The sequence below is a fragment of the Hypanus sabinus genome, chromosome 30, assembly GCF_030144855.1.
Source record: "Hypanus sabinus isolate sHypSab1 chromosome 30, sHypSab1.hap1, whole genome shotgun sequence".
Classification (NCBI taxonomy): domain Eukaryota; kingdom Metazoa; phylum Chordata; class Chondrichthyes; order Myliobatiformes; family Dasyatidae; genus Hypanus; species Hypanus sabinus.
This window is the reverse complement of record NC_082735.1, coordinates 34874372-34894761: the sequence shown is the minus strand read 5'-3', so window position 1 is coordinate 34894761 and position 20390 is coordinate 34874372. Positions and strand designations below refer to the sequence as shown.

The 20390-nt window shown below is 46.5% G+C and overlaps 1 protein-coding gene across 3 annotated transcripts in view; it reads left to right on the top strand.

Moving 5' to 3' along the window:
* Positions 1 to 20390, top strand: part of cnksr1 (connector enhancer of kinase suppressor of Ras 1) — a 130835-nt gene that overhangs the window by 62277 nt on the left and 48168 nt on the right. For all 3 annotated transcript variants that reach the window (XM_059954686.1, XM_059954685.1, XM_059954687.1), the window contains 4 exons: positions 6 to 74; positions 9511 to 9657; positions 13752 to 13822; positions 16235 to 16422. In XM_059954686.1, the coding sequence (XP_059810669.1) occupies positions 6 to 74; positions 9511 to 9657; positions 13752 to 13822; positions 16235 to 16422 (475 nt within the window). The remainder of the gene's footprint in view (positions 1 to 5; positions 75 to 9510; positions 9658 to 13751; positions 13823 to 16234; positions 16423 to 20390) is intronic.

The window sequence follows — 20390 nt, the reverse complement described above, 5'->3', positions numbered from 1 at the left end:
TTCAGTCTCCTGCTCAACGTTCGCAGAAGATTCGGCCAGGAGATGAGGTGGTCCAGGTGAATGATATGGTTGTGGTAAGTACAGGCTGAAAGATGCTCTCGTTAAGGCATGGTTCAGTTGTTGGATGACAAGAGTTGGTATTTGTCGGGGTGAGTGAACAGATGAATGCTGTGGTGGGAGTTTTATAATGCAAAGTGAGAGATACGGATGAGAAATTATGGAAAGTACAAAAGCAGTTAGATGATTTTTCAGCAACTTTGTCGACTTATTTTTCTGGAAGTGTTACATAGAAACATAGAAATCTACAGCACATTACAGGCCCTTCAGCCCACAATGTTGTGCCGACCATGTAACCTGCTTAGAAACTGCTTAGAATTTCCCTACTTCATAGCCCTCTATTTTTCTAACCTCCATGTACCTATCTAAGAGTCTCTTAAAAGAATCTATTATATCTGCTGCATTCCACCCACCCACCACTCCCTGTATGGAAAAACTTGCTTCTGACATCCCCCTTGTACCTACTTCCAAGCACCTTAAAGCTATGCCCCCTCATGTTAGCCATCTCAGCCCTGGGAAAAAGCCTCTGGCTGTCCACACGATCAATGCCTCTCATCATCTTGTACACCCCGATCAGGTCACCTCTCATCCTCTGTTGTTCCAAGTTCACTCAACCTATTCTCATAAGGCATGCTCTCCAATCCGGGCAACATCCTTGTTAATCTCCTTTAGATTAGATTCAACTCTATTGTCATTGTGCCCGGTACAGATACAAAGCCAATGAAATGCTGTTAGCATCTAACCAGAAATGCAAAAGAAGAGTGTTATTTACAAAATAACTGTGAATAAAAAGTAAGTGCTACAGCACACAAATAGAAAAGTACCGAGACGGTACAATATGGGTGCAATACTGCTTAGCGCTGTGATGTGAGGGTCAGCAGGGTCACAGCCTCAGGGAAGAAGCTCTTCCTGTGCCCGCTGGTGCGGGAGTGGAGGCTCCTGTAGCACCTACTGGATGGGAGGAGAGTGAAAAGTCCATGGTTAGGGCGAGATGCATCCTTGATGATGCTTTTCACCCTGCCCAGGCAGCATTTATGGTAGATGTTCTCAATGGAGGGCAATTGGGTGCCGATAACCCGCTGGGCAGTTTTCACCACACGCTGGAGTGCTTTGTGGTCCGGTACGGGACAATTGCCACACCACACTGAGATGCAGTTGTTGAGTTTGCTCTCAATGGTACAGCGGTAAAAGTCCGTCAGTATCCTCTGCACTCTTTCTATAGTATCTTTTAATTACATGCAGTACTTGGGTGCCTAAGGCTTTTGCACAGAACTGTATTTGTCAACGTGGAGTAAAGAGTGAGTTTGTAAATCTGGCAAGAGCAAAGGATGTTGGGAATGGCGAGGATGGAGCCCCTCAGGAGGGGTATGGGACAGGTGGCAGAGGAGTAATGTGAGTGACGGGTGTGCCACAGGTACAGACACACCCAGCCCCGAGACACCAGGCAATTCAATTTGATTCCAAACATTTGGTTTATTGATCATTACAGAATGTCTCGCTGGTGCTTCCCGCTCCCTCCCCTCTCCCTTCCCCTTTTCCCAACCATGATTCCCCTCTCCCTGCCCCCTTCCCACTCTCAGTCCACAATAGAGACCCAGATCAGAATCATCACTCACATAGGCCATTTTTTTTTTGCAGAAGTACAGTGAACATAAAATTACTACAGTACTGGCAAAAGTCTCAAGTACATATTGTAGCGGTGTGCTACATGCAGCGCTAAAATTACGACACGGAGTCGGTAACTGCAGTCGAAGGAAAAAACTTTATTCGAAATCCTCAGCTTCACTTTTAAGCCTCCCTCAACCTGCCCCCCATGGCGCAGAGGCTCCAAAGCTCTGTGCTCGCAAACCCCCGTAGGCTATCTAATTGTGAGCCAGTTCGGATGTGCCAGGAAATGGGTCGCCACATAACCCCCACCCCCCCCCCAGAACCAGCGATACACCCCCCCCCCCCCCCCCCAGAACCAGCGATACACCCCCCAATGTCCACAGTCTGGGCCGGAACCTGCTTGGGAGGTCGGCCTCTGCGCAGAGGTGCCGGAAACTCGGCCGGTTGCGCCAGGTCCACATGGGCCGGTATGAGTCGGTCCACCGTGAAAACCTCCTCTTTCCCCCCAACGTCCAGCACGAACGTGGACCCGTTGTTCCGGAGCACCATAAACGGCCCCTCGTATGGCCGCTGTAGCAGTGGCCGATGCCCGCCCCTTCATACAAACACAAATTTACAGTTCTGCAGGTCTTTGGGTACGCAGGTCGGGTTCCGCCTGTGCTGTGAAGTGGGTATGGGGGCCAGGTTACCGAGCTTCTCGCGTAGTCTGCCCAGAACTGCTGCGGGATCTTCCTCTTGCCCCCGTGAGGCTGGTAGGAACTCCCCGGGGACGACCAGGGGCGCGCCGTATACCAACTCGGCCGACGAGGCGTGCAGGTCATCCTTGGGCGCTGTGCGGATGCCAAGTAGGACCCAGGGAAGCTCGTCCGCCCAGTTGGCTCCTCGCAGGCGGGCCATGAAGGCCGACTTCAGGTGACGGTGGCAACGCTCCACTAGCCCGTTCGACTATGGGTGGTAGGCAGTTGTGTGGTGCAGCTGAGTCCCCAAAAGGCTGGCCATAGCTGACCACAGGCTGGAGGTGAACTGGGCACCTCTGTCGGAGGTCATGTGGGCCAGTACACCAAAGCGAGATATCCAGGTGGTGATCAGGGCTCGGGTGCAAGATTCGGAGGTGGTGTCGGTGAGCGGGACCGCCTCTGGCCATCTTGTGAACCGGTCCACGATAGTCAGGAGGTGCCACGCTCCGCGCGACACTGGCAGGGGGCCCACAATATCCACATGAATGTGGTCGAAACGCCGGTGGGCGGGATGGAACTGCTGCGGTGGGGCTTTGGTGTGCCGCTGCACCTTGGCCGTCTGGTAGTGCATGCACGTTTTGGCCCATTCACTGACCTGTTTGCGGAGTCCGTGCCAAATGAACCTGCTGGAATGCGCCAAGTTATGAATGGAGTTGAAAATACGGCGCTGCCAGGCTGTCGGGACGATGGGACGGGGCTGGCCGGTGGCAACGTCACAGAGTAGGGTCCTCTCACCCAGGCCAACGGGGAGGTCCTGGAGCTGCAAACCGGAGACTGCGGTTCTGTAACTCGGAATCTCCTCATCTGCCTGCTGTGCCTCTGCCAGTGCCTCAAAGTCTAACCCCTGGGAAAGGGCATGAACGGTAGGGCGAGAGAGCGCATCCGCCACGACATTGTCCTTACCCGAGACGTGCCGGACATCCGTTGTGTATTCAGAGATGTAGGACAGGTGGCGTTGCTGGCGGGACGACCAGGGGTCGGACGCTTTCGTAAACGCAAAGTTAAGCGGTTTGTGGTCCGTGAACGCGGTGAAGGGCCGACCTTCTAGGAAGTACCTGAAATGCCGTATTGCCAGGTAGAGCACCAACAGTTCCCGGTCGAAAGCACTGTACTTGAGCTCGGGTGGCTGCAGGTGTTTGCTGAAAAACACCAGGGGTTGCCAGCGACCTGCGATGAGTTGCTCCAGCACCCCACCGACTGCCGTGTTAGATGCGTCCACTGTGAGGGCGGTAGGGGCGTCCATTCTGGGATGTACTAGCATTGCGGTGTTCGCCAAAGCTTCCTTCATTTGAATGAAAGCGGCGACGGACTCCTCGTCCCAGGTAATGTCCTTGCTCGGACCCGACATCAGGGCGAACAGGGCGCACATAATCCGGGCAGCTGAAGGGAGGAAGCGGTGGTAGAAATTGACCATACCTACGAATTCCTGAAGGCCTTTGATCATGGTGGGTCGGGGGAAGTGGCGGACCGCATCTACCTTAGCGGGCAGAGGGGTTGCCCCGTCTTTAGTAATCCTGTGGCCCAGGAAGTCAATGGTATCGAGTCCGAACTGGCATTTGGCGGGGTTGATTGTAAGACCGTACTCACTCAGTCGGGCGCAGAGTTGACGGAGGTGGGACAGATGCTCCTGACGACTGCTGCTGGCTATGAGGATGTCATCCAAATAGATGAACTCGAAGTCCAGGTCCCGTCCCACCGCGTCCATTAACCGCTGGAACGTCTGTGCAGCATTCTTCAGGTCGAACGGCATGCGGAGGAACTCGAAAAGGCCAAACGGGGTGATGAGAGCCGTTTTGGGGACGTCGTCAGGATGCATCGGGATTCGATGGTACCCTTGGACGAGGTCTACCTTGGAGAAGATCTGTGCGCCGTGCAGGTTTGCTGCAAAGTCCTGAATGTGCGGCACAGGGTAGCGGTCCGGTGTGGTAGCCTCGTTCAGCCTGCGGTAGTCGCCGCACGGTCTCCAGCCTCCTGTCGCTTTGGGCACCATGTGCAGGGGGGAGGCCCATGGGCTGTCGGACCGCCGGATGATCCCCAATTTTTCCATCCTCTGGAACTCCTCCTTCGCCAGTCAGAGCTTGTCCGGGGGAAGCCGCCGAGCGCGGGCGTGGAGGGGTGGTCCCTGGGTCAGGATGTGGTGCTGTACGCCGTGCCTGGGCATGGCTGCTGTGAACTGCGGTGCCAGAACCGATGGGAAATCCGCCAGGACCCTGGTGAAGTCGTTGTTGGACAGCGTGATGGAGCCGAGATGAGGGGCTGGCAACTGGGCTGCACCCAGGGAGAACGTCTGAAAGGTCTCGGCGTGTACCAGTCTCTTCCTGGGCAGGTCGACCAGTAGGCTGTGAGCCCGCAAAAAATCCGCACCCAGAAGCGGTTGGGCTACAGCGGCCCACGTGTAAAGTCCCACGTGAACTGGCTGGAGCCGAACTGTAGCTGCACCTGACGGGTGCCGTAGGTCCTTACTGTGCTGCCGTTCACGGCCCTCAGGGGGGGACCCAGTGCCCTGCTGCGGGTGTCGTAACTCGTCGGAGGTAAAACGCTGATCTCGGCACCAGTGTCGACCAAAAACCGGCGTCCCGACCTTCTGTCCCACACGTACAGGAGGCTATCCCGATGGCCAGCCGCTGTAGCCATCAGTGGCGGCTGGCCCTGGCGTTTCCCAAGAACTTGCAGGGCGGGTGACAACGGCGGGCTTCTGCGCCCCACCGCTGGTGGTAGAAGCACCAGTGTTCATTGGACCGGGGGTTGGCGGGCTCTGCGGCCGGGCCTGGACTGGTTTGCTGCTGGGAGCGTGGCTGGGAGATCTGTGCGATGGACGCCCCGCTCACCTTTTTGGCGTTCCACAGCAAGTCCGCCCGGGCTGCCACCTTCCGGGGGTCACTGAAATCCGCGTCGGACAGCAGCAGGCGTATGTCCTCGGGCAGCTGCTCCAGGAATGCCTGCTCAAACATGAGGCAGGGTGTGTGTCCGTCAGCCAGAGACAACATCTCATTCATTAAAGCCGAAGGAGGTCTGTCGCCCAAGCCATCCAGGTGCAGTAAACGGGCAGCCCGCTCGCGCCGTGAGAGTCCGAAAGTCCTGAGGAGCAGGGCTTTGAATTCCGTGTACTTGCCGTCCGCCGGGGGCGACTGTACGAACTCCGCGACCTGGGCCGCTGTGTCCTGGTCGAGGGAGCTCACCACGTAGTAGTAGCGGGTGTCTTCTGAGGTGATCTGGCGAACGTGGAATTGGGCTTCGGCTTGCTGGAACCATAGGTCCGGGCGCTGTGTCCAGAAACCCGGCAGTTTCAACGAAACCGCATGAACAGAGGCGGCGTCGGTCATTTCTGGTCCAAAAATCGTTTGGACCGTCGGAGTCACCAATTGTAGCGGTGTGCTACATGCAGCGCTAAAATTACGACACGGAGTCAGTAACTGCAGTAGAAGGAAAAAACTGTATTCGAAATCCTCAGCCTCACTTTTAAGCCTCCCTCAACCTGCCCCCCGTGGCGCAGAGGTTCCAAAGCTCTGTGCTCGCAAACCCCCGTAGGCTGTCTAATTGTGAGCCGGTTCGGATGTGCCAGGAAATGGGTCACCACAATATCTATATATCTCAGTAGCCTAAGCCTTTTGGACAGTGCTATATCTTTTAAAACCGTTGGTAGCTTTGAAAGGTATACAAGAACCCCAGTCACAGAATCACCCATTTTATTGTTCAAGATCTGCAAACATCTAGTGAAGTACAATACCAAGAGTCTCACAATAATTGATTTTCATGTACCTTAATATTCAACTGGGAATCTTTCCAAACACATTCCTGTTATCTTACTCAGGATTTTCTCAGAACATTCAATTACTGCCTTGTACAGCTCCAAGCTGACCAGCTCAGATGATTTAAAAATGATAGATTTGCCTGTTTGAATTTAGCAGAGGTAAGATTACCTGCCAATGATTTCTGACTCAGTTCTTTCCCCTTTTTTGATTCTGTGTGGCTGTTTCTAGAGTCATAGAAAAGTACAGCACAGAAAAAGGCCCTTTGGCCCATTAAGTCCATGCTGAACCACTTGGTCTACTCCCATCGACCTGCACTGGGACCACGGCCCTCCATGCTCCTACCATCCACGTACCTGTCCAAACTTCTCTTAAATGTTGAAATCGAGTTCGCATGCACCACTTGTGCTGGCAGCTCGTTCCTCACGCTGGTCTTCTGTCACAATGTGAATTCCTCAAAATTTCTGGGTAATCCCGCTCCATTTTTTCCCTCATTTCCTGACTTCCGTCACCGTGGCCCTGATTTCCTGGTGTACTGCCAGAAGGAACTTTCTACTTGTATCCTAAACTTTTTATTGAATTCTCAGGAACAGGGAAATGTGGTTCCTTAAAGTCTGATCTAAAGTTCAATGAGGTTGTGTCAGAATCAGGTTTAATATCACTGGCACATGTGAAATTTTTTAACTTTGGAGCGGCAGTACAATGCAATATATGATAAATATAGAAATAAATAAATAAATAAATAAATAAAATAGTTAAATTAAAATAAGTGGTACAGAAACAGAAATAAATAAAATGAGTGTTCATGGGTTCAGTGTCCATTCAGAAACCAAATGAGAGAGAGGAAGAAGCTGTTCCTGCATTGTTGAGTGTGTGCCTCAGGCTTCTGTACCTCTTTCCTGTTGGTAACAATGAGAAGAGGGTATGTCCTGGGAGGTGGGGGTTCTTTATAATGGATGCTGCCTTTCTGAGGCATCGCTCCTTGAAGATGTCCAGATCAGTGACCGAACCCTATCTCTATTATCACTTACAGTGGAGACAGAGTTAGGTCACAGATCTGCCATCAAACAACAACCAATATCTTATTTAAAATTAACATCACTCTAGCAACAATGAATATCCATAACTTCTGCAATGCACTTCACTTAGAAAAGTCTTGATTTTTGGATACTGGGTCCCTTCTTTGATTACTCAATTTTATTAGATGAAAGGAAAATACTATCATCTTTTTAGCAAAATGTTGACTGCTCGTTTCAATGGATTCAGCCCGACCTGCTGAGTTCATCCAGCTTGTTTGTACGTGTTGATTTGACCACAGCATCTGCAGTGTACTTGTGTTTAGTAAAGTCCCCAAAGAGCCCATGGTCTAGGTCCATCAGAAAGTACAGTCCATAACCCGGCATTTTGACATGCCAGAGGCTCTCTCTCACTAATGAGGGACTGAGAGGTACCCCTCCTTCCACAGCAAGAGGGGAGGCAAACAGCTTGCAGTTACGATGTTGCAGTCTGCAGCGTCTCTTTGTTTCTCTGAGTCAAGAATCGGCAGCAAACTTATGGTTGTATTGAGCAGAAGAGAGATGGAATGTTAATATATATCCAACACTTAAGAACGATTTTTTATTTGTACTCTTCTGTTAATGATGCTGTTCTCATACTTCCATTTAAGTTTTGGATTTCTATATTTTTTTTCAGCAATTGTGAATTTTCATTATCTATAATAGTCCAGATATATTTTCCGTGCCCTGAAATACTATGCTAAATTTCTCATCCAAAGTAGCGGGTGGGAAGCAATAGTCATTGGCTAATCCTATTTCTGAATCAGTGTATCTCTGCTACTATCAGATGTCCCAGGAGAAGGGGCAACCAGTTGCTCGAGGCATAAGGGGCTTGTCAGCCATGGTTGACTTCTCATCTAGGAGAAGGAAAACTCTGATCTCAAACCTCCGCTGCTTTGCGGCTATACCCACTCCTGGGGAAGGCTTTGGGAGTAAACCCCAAGGAAATATCCAGAGCTGGAATCCCTAAAGCAGTCCTACATTGAGTTCAATGCTGACTGGCAACTCCAGCAACACTGCTGGTGCCAAACTGTATCAGTCTCTGCTGTTCCTTTGGATTCATCAGTTGTGGGGAGAGGCGAGAGCCTGCTACATAGGCAACAGCTTACTCTCCAGGTCGTACCTCGCTGGCTTGCATATCATGTAGACAGCTGGCGTGCAGCGCCCATTGTCGACCCCAAGCAATGGAAGGCCTCAGATGTCTCAGGAAGGAAAACGATCGTGTGGGCGTGTTTTTTCCCTTCTGCTGTCCGAGATGGGAAGTCCTGAACACAGAGCTTTCAACCTGATGCTCAGACCCTGCAGAGAACTGCTGAAACACTCCTTCCCTTAAAGCCTTTTGCACTACTTACACTGGCACCAAAAGTGATGCTGTTCACCTTCAATTACCTTTGTACTTGGAAAGTAGGTTCTACAGATTGAGGAGCAGAATTAGGCCATTTGGCCCATCGAGCCTGAAAGGTGGAAAGTTTAAGGGGAGCATGAGGGGAAACTTCTACACTCAGAGGGTTGTGAGAGTGTGGAATGAGCTGCCAGCGCAAGCGGTGCATGTGAGCTTGATTCCAACGTTTAAGTGAAGTTTTGATAGGTACATGGCCATGAAGGGCTATGGTCCCCGTACAGGTCGATGGGAGTAGACAATTAAAATTGTTTTGGCATGGACTAGATGGGCCAAAGGGCCTGTTTTTGAGCTGTACCTCTGTGATTTGATCCATTTCCCTCTCAACCCCAGTCTCTTGCCTTCATTCCCTGACTAATCAAGAATCTATCAACCTCTGCCTTAAATATACCCAATGACTTGGCCTCCACAATCGCTTGTGGCAATGAATTCCACTGATTCACCACCCTCTAGCTAAAGAAATTCCTCCTCATCTCCTTTCTAAATGGACATCCCTCTATTCTGAGGCTGTGTCCTCTGGTCTTAGACTCTCCAACCATAGGAAACATCCTCTCTGCACCCACACTATCGAGGCCTTTCAACATTCGATAGGTTTCAATGAGGTCATCCCTCATTTTCTGAGTTGCAGTGAGTACAGGCCCAGATCCATCAAACGCTCTTCATATGACAAGCTGTTCAATCCTGGAATCATTTTCATGAACCTCCTTTGAATCCTCTCCAATGTCAGCATGCCCTTTCTTAGATAAGGGGTCCAAAACTGCTCACCGTTCTCCAAGTGGGGCCTCACCAGTGCTTCATAAAGCCTCAACATTACATCTTTGCTTTGAAATCATTTGTTTATTGATATCAGGATACAGTGAAAAGTTTGCCTTGTATGTTGTTCATCGTGTTCCCTCTGCTGCTAGGTTGGATGGACTTTGAAGAACCTGGTTGCCAAGCTGCGAGAGAATCCGAGCCAAGTGGTTCTTGTTATGAAAAAGCTGCCCCTTGAAATCTTACCATCTGTGTGTACTTCAGAGATAATACCTCCACACAAACCCCAACAATCACAGGTGAGAACAATTACATTCAATAAAATGAACAGCTGTATATTCACTAATTTAGAGATACAGCATGGAATATGCCCTTCCAGCCCAACAACCCCGATTTAACCCTAACTTAATCAAAATATCCTCTCATGTTCCTCTTCAAACTTTTCACCTTTCACCCTTAATCCATGACCTCTGGTTGTCGTCCCACCCAACCTCAGTGGAAAAAGCCTGCTTGCATTTACCCATTCTCTACCCCTCATAATTTTATATACCTCTATCAGATCTCGCCTCAATCTTCTACGTCCTAACCTATTCACTCTTTCCTTACAACTCAGGTCCTCCAGATCAAGCAACATCTTTGTAAATATTCTCCGTACTCTTTCAACCTTGTTTACATCTTCCCTGTAGGTAGGTGACCAAAACTGCACACAATACTCCAAATTAGACCTCACCAATGTCTTATACAACTTCAACATTACATCTCCTGTACTCAATACCTTGATTTATGAAGGCCAATGCGACAAAAGCTTACTTTACAACCCTACCTACCTCTGACACCACTTTCAATGAATTATGGACCTGTATTCCCTGATCACTTCATTCTACCACACTCCTCAGTGCCCTACCGTTCACTGTGTGAGACCAATCCTGATTGGACCTACCGAATTACAACTCCTCGCACCTGTCTGCATTAAATTCCATCTGCCAATTTTCATTCCATTTTTCCAGCTGGTCCAGATCCCACTGCAAACCATGATGACCTTCCTCGCTGTTCACTACACCCACAATCTTGACGTCATCTGAAAATTTGCTGATCCAGTCAGCCACATTATCATCCAGGTCATTGTTATAGAAGACAAACAACAACAGACCCAGCACTGATCACTGTGACACACAACTAGTCACAGACCTCTAGTCATGTTGGCAATGTTTATATTTCTGGCAATGACTGAGTTGGCAAAAGTAGGATCTGATTTAAAAAATTGACATCCTTGGGTTTGGCTTATCCCTGTATCAGGATGTGTTTTAATTTTTATACTTGGGCAGGATGAGCAGAGCCTGTGCTCAGGTCAAAGTGGGATGAGGAGCAAGCTGTTGTGTTTGGGATGCTCATGGGGGCAGCAGAGCGGAGGATTGGACTGGGGAGAGGGACAAACATTCAAGGACATCAGGGTCGTCTGCTTAAGGGTTGGGTCCAAAAGAACATAAGGGATTTAGCAGATGTTTGTCCATTTGTTCATTGTGTGCTGTGTCTTATGACGTGGGTGATCATGGTCTTTCCGTGACCATGATTGTTCTTGGCAAATGTTTCTACAGCAGTGGTTTGCAAGACGGGCGACCCCAGCCATTATCAATATCTTCAGATTGTCTGCCTGATGTTGCATAACCAGGACTTGTGATCTGCACCAGCTGCTCATACGACCATCCACCACCTGCTTAAGGGTGTCACCTGACCCTGATCGGGGGGCAAAGCAGGTGCTACACCTTGCCCAAGGGAGACCTGCAGGCTAGTAGACGGAAGGAGTGCCGTACCCAGATATCTCTACCCAAGCTAGACAGGTTCCAGTTCAGCATTGTGTCATGAAGACCAGGTTGACCTGGGAACGACCAGTGATGGTCATTACTGGAACAGCTCAGAATAAATTCACCGATCATTCTCCAGAAGATGCTTTAGTGGGGGGTTAACATAATTCAGACCACACAAGTGCAAAGTGGATTCATGGCAGCAAGTGCCCAGTTATTTTTGGAGCTATGACAAATGATCTCAAACTGTTATCCAGTTTCACTTCAGAAACAAATGGATTTTGATTACGTAAAAGGAATGTTAGGTGGTTGGATTTCAAAATCAGGATCTTTTTGCTCCTCAGCTAAATCGGCCAAAACAAAACAGAGTAACAGTAATAACAGAGCCAGTGTTTCATGGCTTAGGATCTCACTTACCACCTATTGGTTGCCCAGAGGTGGAGTTGGAATAGGAAACTATAAATTCAAGATGTTCTTTCATAATGGAAAAGTGCTGTTGCAAGTCAGCACAGGAACGGATCTGTGAGGTAGGGTGGAATCTTCAATTTCAGTATCTGATGGTAGTCTAAAATAGTATTCTATTGAGTTGGTGCTAGGGTCTTTACAATGCACAGATTGGTCCTACGTGAAGCAGAGCCTACAAATTCTTCTATATCTTGCACTTGGATAATATCATTGGTGATGACCTTTGCTTTCCCCGCACCCCTATAATATCATGCAGTAAGGAATGTGGCAGCATTGGAAGGGTTTATAGGAGATAAACAGTAGATTTGAAATTTATAAAACTTTTATTAAAAAAACAATCAATGCAATCCAGAATGAAAATGGTAAATAAAGAAGAACTTTAGATCAGACACCTGAAGGAACATCTTCACATACAGGCTGAGAGATATCTTTCTAATCCAGCAGACAGCAAGCAGGAAACTAGAGTCATGAATTAAAAAAAATGTCTTCCTACCATCCTTGGTGGGTGTGAACATGAAAGTGGGGCAGGCACCTCTTGTTTCTTTGATTTATTATGTAAAAATTAAGTTTGCATGTTCTCTCCGGGTGCTCCGGTTTCCTCCCTCACTCCAAAGACGTACCATTCGGTAGGTTAATTTGTCATTCCAGTTGGTTATGGTAGGTTAACTTGCCCTGTGATTAGGCTCGGGTTAAATCGGGGGATTACTGGGCGGCACAGCTCGGGGTGCCGGAAGGGCCTATTTCACGCTGCAACTCGATTTTAAAAACCCATTAAAAACCTCTCTGATCTTTGCTTCCACTATTTTTTGGTATATTACCTTACACAATGATTCATGAAGAAGATTGTCCAAGACGTCAAAAGAATCCAGATGAATTGAAAAGTAAGCAATGGGATGGAAGATGGAATTTAACTCAGACAAGTGTAAAGTGAAGTATTTAGGAACTTAAATCAGGGCAGGATATACATAGTTAATAACCTTTAAACCGAGAGATCCTGGGGTAAAGATATACAGTCCTGTGCAAAAGCCTTAGGCAAAGGTATATAGTTAGGATACCTAAGACTTTTGCACAGTACTGTAATAATTTTATGTATGGCATTGTACTGCTGCCGCAAAGAAATGTGTGAATGATGATGAACCTGATTCTGATATGGGTCTCTGTTGGGGACTGAGAGTGGGAAGGGGGCAGGGAGAGGGGAATCATGGTTGGGAAAAGGGGAAGGGAGAGGAGTGGGAGCAGGAAGCACTAAAGGGACATTTTGTAATGATCAATAAACCAATTGTTAGTGACCAATTGACCTTGCCTGGTGAATCAGGGCAGGGTGTGTCTGCACCCACGCCACACACTCTGGTCCCTGTCCCACACCCCTCCCATGGCACTCCACCCCCACCATTCCCAATGTCCTTTGCTCCAGCCAGATTTATAAACTTGCTCTGCGCTCTACACGTTGACAAATACAGTCCTGTGCAAAAGCCTTGGGCACCCTAGCTATATATATGTGCCTAAGACTTTTGCACTGTACGTTGTTCCATGAAAGTGGCTATGCAGGGGGTACAGAAAAGATTCATCAAATGTTGCCTAGGCTTGAGTTTTAAATAATGAGAGATTGGATAGGCTGGGTCTGTATTCCTTGGTACAAAGGGTGGGTCCAAGGTGCCGTGATGAATTATGAGAGGCACAAGCAGGGCCAATAGCCAGACTCTCTTTCCTATGCTAGGGATGTCCCTTTGTAGAGACAAGTGTAAAAAGGAAGAGGTTTAAAGTGGATCTGAGGGGTAAATTTTTTGTACAAAGATCTGATAGTATCTGGAATGAGCTGGTAGTGGTGGAGGCAGGAGCAGTAATAATATTTAAGAGGCATTCGGTCGAGTATTTGAATGAGCAAGGCATTGAGAGAGATGAAATTAAGTTCAGCAATTGGGATTATCATCGACGTGATGGGCTGAAGGGTCTGCTTAACTGTACCACACTGTCAATATTGTAAAAGGAGTTGCATCTGAAGTCAACATCAGAACTACCCCTTTGACTTCTTTAATAACTTTCATTTCTAAATCATATGTGTACGTAGAGTTGATGTGGAAGGAAGCGAAGTAAAATTCATCTGGTTTATCTGTTCTTTCTTCTAGTTACCAGAAAGTCTGTTAGAGGAAGAAGCACCAAGTCCAGATCCCAGTGTGCTCCCTGATAAATGTGTGCAGTGAGTAACATTTATTTTTCCTTGGGCTTGAGATGTGAGGGGTAAGGTTTACTGCAAAAGTGAACTTTGTTCAGATTTCCAATTCCAGGCTGCTAAGATTGATTAGGACCTACTGTGGTTGTTGGGTTCAATATTAAGGCGACTGACAAATTTACAATTGGCCAATCTAAGTAGTACTGAGTATCATTCAATACAAAGGACATTTAGAGCTGACTAGATGGGCCATTGTGGTCTTTTATGATTGCCTTTGAATGAGCTACATTAGATCTTGTCTCTGCTCTGAAGCACCTTGATGTGAATAACCAGCTCGCCATCTATTACTCTGGACAACAAAGATTTTGCTTCCTGAATACTCTTGGGTGTACTCTAAGGATCTTGGGCTGCTGATCATGAAAATCTTTGAAATTTCTCTTAACATGCACCATTGTTTGAAATCGCCTATATTTGTTATTTCAATTCATAATTCAAGTCAGAATAATGGATGCTAAAATGAGGGAAGGCATTTTTGTTCATCCACGAACCAAACAGTTCATCAATGACAGGCAATTCGAAGAACTTCTAGTGGGACCAGAGAAAATTACATGGAAGACATTCAAGGACGTTGTTGAAAATTTTCTTGGTAGCTCCAGAGCACAAGCCATGTGCAGCTGTTGGACAGTGTGCATCAAGCACACAAAACCATGAAGTGCAACATGTCACTAAAGATTCATTCCCATTAGACTTGGTCCCTGCATGTCTTGGCTCAGTCAGTGATGAGCATCACCAGAACATTGCAGTCATGGAGAAAAGGTATCAGGGCAACTGGAATCCATCAATGCTGGCTGATTATTGTTGGACACTTAAACGAGAAGCCTCAGACACTGAGTGCAAATGAAAATCATCAACAAAACATTTTTAACTTAGTTGAATATTGCAAAGCATCAACACCATTATGCAATTAAACACATCATATTCAATAATATTAATTTCTTGTTTCTCCAAATTCCTACATGATACTAGTAATCTGAAATTATATCTGTGTTTAGCTTCAAGCAGTCGATCAGAAACAAAACAAATTCTGAGGAAGCAACACTTTTGAAAAACTTTGTCATCCAGTGTAATAGGAAAATAAAACATTCTTAACAAGCGCAGTTGATCTTTCATTTACAGTTGTTTGAAGTAGGATTTTAAATGATCAACATGAATATATAGAAATACAAAACCAGATACAGACCATGTTTATGGTGCAGCATCTTTGATTGACCCACAAGCAGGACACCAACCTGCTTCACGTCCTTCAACCACATGTAGCTGAGCCGTTGACCATTACCTATCAAATGTTGAAAGGCCTTGATGGAGTGTATCTGGAGAGTCTAAAACCAGAGGACACAGATTCAGAATAGAATAACACAGACTCAGAATGGAGATGAGGAAGAATGTCTTTCGCCAGTGGGTGGTGAATCCGTGGAATTCATTGCCACAGGCAGCTGTGGAGGCCAAATCATTGGGTATATTTAAGACAGAGGTTGATTGATTCTTGATTAGTCAGGGCATGAAGGGATATGGGGAGAAAACAGGAGATGGGGCTGAGAGGGAAAATGGATCAGCCGAACGGCCTAATCCTGCTCTTATACCTTATGGTCTTATTACGTTCTGGCTGGCCATTTCAATCCTAGTCCTGGGTGTATTAATGCCCAAGTGAAGGCTCTCATTCAAGCTCAAGCTCAAGTTCAAACTTAATTATCCTTCAACCATTAATGAATACCCATGAATACAGCCAAATGAGAAGGCGTTACTCCAGGTTCAAGGTGCAAAACGCAGTACCAACAGTCGTACACAGCGAAGGGCACATGTAGTGCATATAAGACAGCAGTCAACATACAGTCACACAAAATATAACCCAAGTCCATGAATCTGTGGCTGTTGTCGGCAAGGAAAGGCCTGGAGCAGTCTGCAGTCAAGCACAATTCGTCCTGCCTGCCACTGAGCAGATGTTGGAAAGCAGCGCTGATGGGAGAGCTCAGCTCCAACGCAGCATGGACGCTGTACCACACTGCCTCCAGCGTTCCTTCTCTAAACCAGCTGCAACAGGCAACGCTGCCTAGTCTGCGCTATAACCGAACTGCGCAGCTCCCCCACATCAGCCTCACCAATGAGCCAGTGAACCGGACTTGCACATTACCAACTCCAGTTTATTTTAAAATACAGTGAAAGGCCCAATAAGCACCTAAGAGCTTTCTTGCTGTTTGATTGCATGATCTCATGTTCAGTGACGGCAGCCTTCCAACTAAATGTTTTCTTCCAATGAGATCAAAAAGCCCAAGTTGCTTCTTGTTCCTTAAAATAACTGCAGAGAGCATGGCCATACAGTAGACAGCTATCCAAAATTACAGCAGAAGTAGCAAAAACAATTTTCTTTCTTTTAAATTTCAGTTATTCTCAGAGAGATGATAAGATGGAGGTCCAGCAGGTTGCGCAGGATGACTTCAGTGCTTCTGAAACCAACACACTCCACATGAATGAGTTTCAGTCTGTGCAGACTGACTCTGACCCCAAAACCGAGTCTGTGACTGAAGCTGGAGAAGGAGATTGCTTGCAGCCAGAAATGACCCACAACGAAGGTAAGGATGAGTTCTTGTACAGTACTGGGCAGAAGTCTTAGGCACATACAGTATATATAGCTGGTGTCTTAAGACTTTTGCACAGTAATTTTATGTATTGCACTGTACTGCTGCAAAAAAATGAACAGATTTCATGACATGTGAGTGATGATAAATCTGATTCTGATATGAGTCTCTACCTATTGTGGACTGAGAGTGGGAAGGGAGCAGGGAGAGGGGAATCATGGTTGAGAAAAGGGGAAGGGAGCAGGAAGCACCAGGGAGACATTCTGTAATGATCAATAAACCAGTTGTTTGGAATCAAGTGACCCTGCGTCGTATCTTAGGGCTGGGTATATCGGCACTCGTGTCACCCCACGCCCCGGCACTCTTTCTCCGCCTTCTGTCCAGCCTGTACAGGGACCTGCTGGTGTGTTTGCAGTATGGTGTAAAATTAGATTCTGAACTGCAAAGCATGCGATGCCTTCACCCAGCTGACTGCACTGGCAATGAATGCAGAAGTGGCAGAGACAAAGTTCTGCACAGTCTGAGCAACTGAAAATTTTGTTAGCTGAAAAGATGGTGGTTTGGGTCGCTTAGAAACGGTGAGTCATACAGTTAATGCATTCTTTAAAAGAAACTTCTGTATATCGATATCATAATTTGAATACATAAACACCATTCTGGTTACTATGGTAATTAATGGGAAGCAATGGAATAAACTTTACTTTTTGTTCGTTCATGAGGTATGGCATCAATGGCAAGGGCAGCATTAATTATCCGTCTCCAATTACCCTTAAGAAGTTGGTGAATTGCCGTCCACTGAAATAGTTGCTGATAAAATTATTGATATATCTGAGAGCCTTGCTTGACCTTCTCCGGTGGCAGTCCTGAATGATCCAAGCTACTGAGAAGCAACTTCCCTGCAGGCGGTGGGAAACCAGATTAGTATTTTTTTGCTACAACCTGGTAGTAAATGAAAACATTTTTTTTCTAGATTTATCTCTGGATCATTAATCCAGGAAATTTCATTCTATTTTGTTGCCTCATTACACTGCTTATAAAGATTTTATAATTATGGTTTCCACATGGTAATTAATTTAATGGGGAACTTCTAGTATAATCTGGCCACTGACTTTTTCAGAGAATTTAGACACAGTGTCCACAACTGTTCATTTGACCTCAGTGTTACTTTTGAGATACAGAACATAAGAACAGGCTGTTTGGCGCACAATATTGTGCCATACTTATTCACCAGTAATTAAAGACCTAACTAAGCTAACATCTTCAGCCTGTTCAATATCCATACCTCTGCATTCTGTGCACTCTCATGAGCCTACATAAGAGAATTTTAAATACCTCTATCGTATTTACCTCCACTACCACCCTTGGCAGTCCATTCAAGGCAGACACCCCTCTCTGTGTTAGAAAGCACAGACATCTCCTTTGAGCTTAGCCCTTTCTCGGCTTGATACATGCTCTCTAGTACTAAGCATTTCAACCCTGGAAAAATACACCAACTGTCCACTCTATAATCTTCTATAGGGACTCCATTCAACCTCTTCCACTCCAAAGGAAACAATCAAATTCTGTCCGATCTCTCACTGTGGCGCATGAACTCTAATCCGTGTGGGTAAACCTTTTCTGAACCTTCTTGCTATATAAATAAATAACTCGGGTATAAATGTGGGTAATAATTTCACCGACAGTATGAGAGTTGGTGGTGCTGTTGACAGTCTAGACCAGGGTTCCCAACCTTTGTAATGCCATGGAGCCCGACTGTTAACTGAAGGGTCCATCGATCCAAGGGTCCAAGTTAGACCCCGGTCTAGAAAATTGCCAAGGAATATAGCAGGATACAGATCAGATCTCATTAAATTCCCTCCAAAGTGACCACATCTTTACTATAATGGGATGACCAGAATCAAATGCAATACTCCAGATGCAGCCTAACCAGTGTTTTCCAACGCTGCATCATAATTATTGTGGTCATTTGGGTAGCACTTTTGATAAATGGAGTCTTGAATTTCAGATCTTGTATCATGCTTTTTCCTCATAGTGAAGTGTTGATTTTGCTCTTGACCACATATCTTGTAGGGCATTACACTGCATCAGAGAGAGTTTTAAAAGATCTAAGAACAACGGAGATATGAGGAAAGTTTTAAACACAGTGATCGCTATTTGGAACTGGTGGAGTTTGATACAGTCACATTTAAGATGATTTGAACAGAATAGGTTCATTGAAAGATAAGAGATCAAATGTGGTCTAGAACAAAGGTTTGTTCCCCAAGGACTGGGGTGAGGAAAAATTCCTTCCTTCAGAGGGTTGGGAACCTGTGGAACTCTGAGCCACAAAAGACACCGAATAAATTTTAGTAAAGATTTCAAGGTACAAATGACATAATTGAGGAGAGAGTATAGACATGGTATTGCAGTACTCCAGATACAGCCAAACCAGATTTTTATAAAGTTCCAACATATATTCATTGGCCACTTTATTAGGTACACCTGCCTGTTAATGTAAATATCTAATCAGCCAATTGTCAGGCAGTAATTCAATGTATAAAAGCATGCAGGCATGGTCAAGAGGTTCAGTTGTTGTTCAGACCAAGCATCAGAATGGGGAAGAAATGTGATCTAAGTGATTTTGACTGTGGGGTGATTATTGGTGCCAGATGGGGTGGTTTGAGTATCTCAGAACATGCATAACAATCTCTCGAGTTTCCACAGAATGGTGCAAGAAACAAAAAACATCCATTAAGTGACAGTTCAGTGGGAGAAAATGTCTTGCTAGTGAGAGAGGTCAGAGGAGAATGGCCAGACTGGTTCAAGCTGACAGGAAGGCGACAGTAACTCAAATAAACAGAGTGGGAGCTGAGGCTCCTGTACCTCCTTCCCGATGCAGCAGCAAGAAGGGAGCATGTCCTAAATGGTGAATGCTGTTTCTTTGTGACAGTGTTCCTTGTAGATGTGTTCAGCGGAGGGAAAGACTTTTCCTGTGATGGGTTGGGCTATATCTACCACATTTTGTAGGCATTTTCACTGTTGGTATTTCCATACCACTGCTGTGATCTCTTTGAAATGGCATTTACGTGCTAGTCCCAGGACAGGTCCTCTAATAGGATAACGCAAAGGAATTTAAAGTTAATTACCCTCTCCCGCTGTAATCCACTAATGAGGACTAGCTCAGGGACCTCCCGATTTCAGCCCTCTGTAGTCAGTAACCAGCTCTTTAGTTCTTTATTCATAGCTATTTTAATACTTAAGGGGTTGTGAGAATGGTACTTGTGGACTCTGACAGGTATCTGTTGCTCATTAGGCTGAGTGGAATATTATTTAACTTCTGCCCCAAGCTTTCCAGTTGTCGGGGGAGTGTTGAACCACGTGCAGGTAGCATCAGTCCTCACCTTGTGATCAAAGGGAAAGTCATCAAAAGGCAGATGAAGTTGGGTGGGCCACAAACTCTGACAATCAATGATTCATAAAAGGGTTTTGTACGGAGGCAATTTAATTTATCATGCCTTTGACGGTTTTCTGCAATTACTCCCACTCCCCTGCCCTTTCTCGTAGCCCTGCACATTTCAGCTTTTCACGCATATAATGGAATTACTTTCTGAGGAATTGTACTAAACCTGTATCCACTACTCTTTCAGGGTGTGTATACTCACTCAGGACAACTCACCTGTTACCTATCACCTTAAATCCAGCCTGCCTTTATTGACAAGTGAAAATCCGCAGATGCTGGAAATCAAAGTACCACACCCAAAATGCTGGAGGAACTCTGCAGGCCAGGCAGCGTCTTTGGAAAAGAGTAAGCAGTGGACGTTTCGGGCCGAGACCCTTCATTGGGACTGGAAAAAAGAGATGAGAAGTCTGAGGAAGAAGGTGGGGGAGGGGAGGAAGAACTACAAGGTGGCAGGTGGTAGGTGAAACCAGAAGAGGGGAGGGATGAAGTAAAGAGCTTCACTCACTCCTTCACTATACCTCAT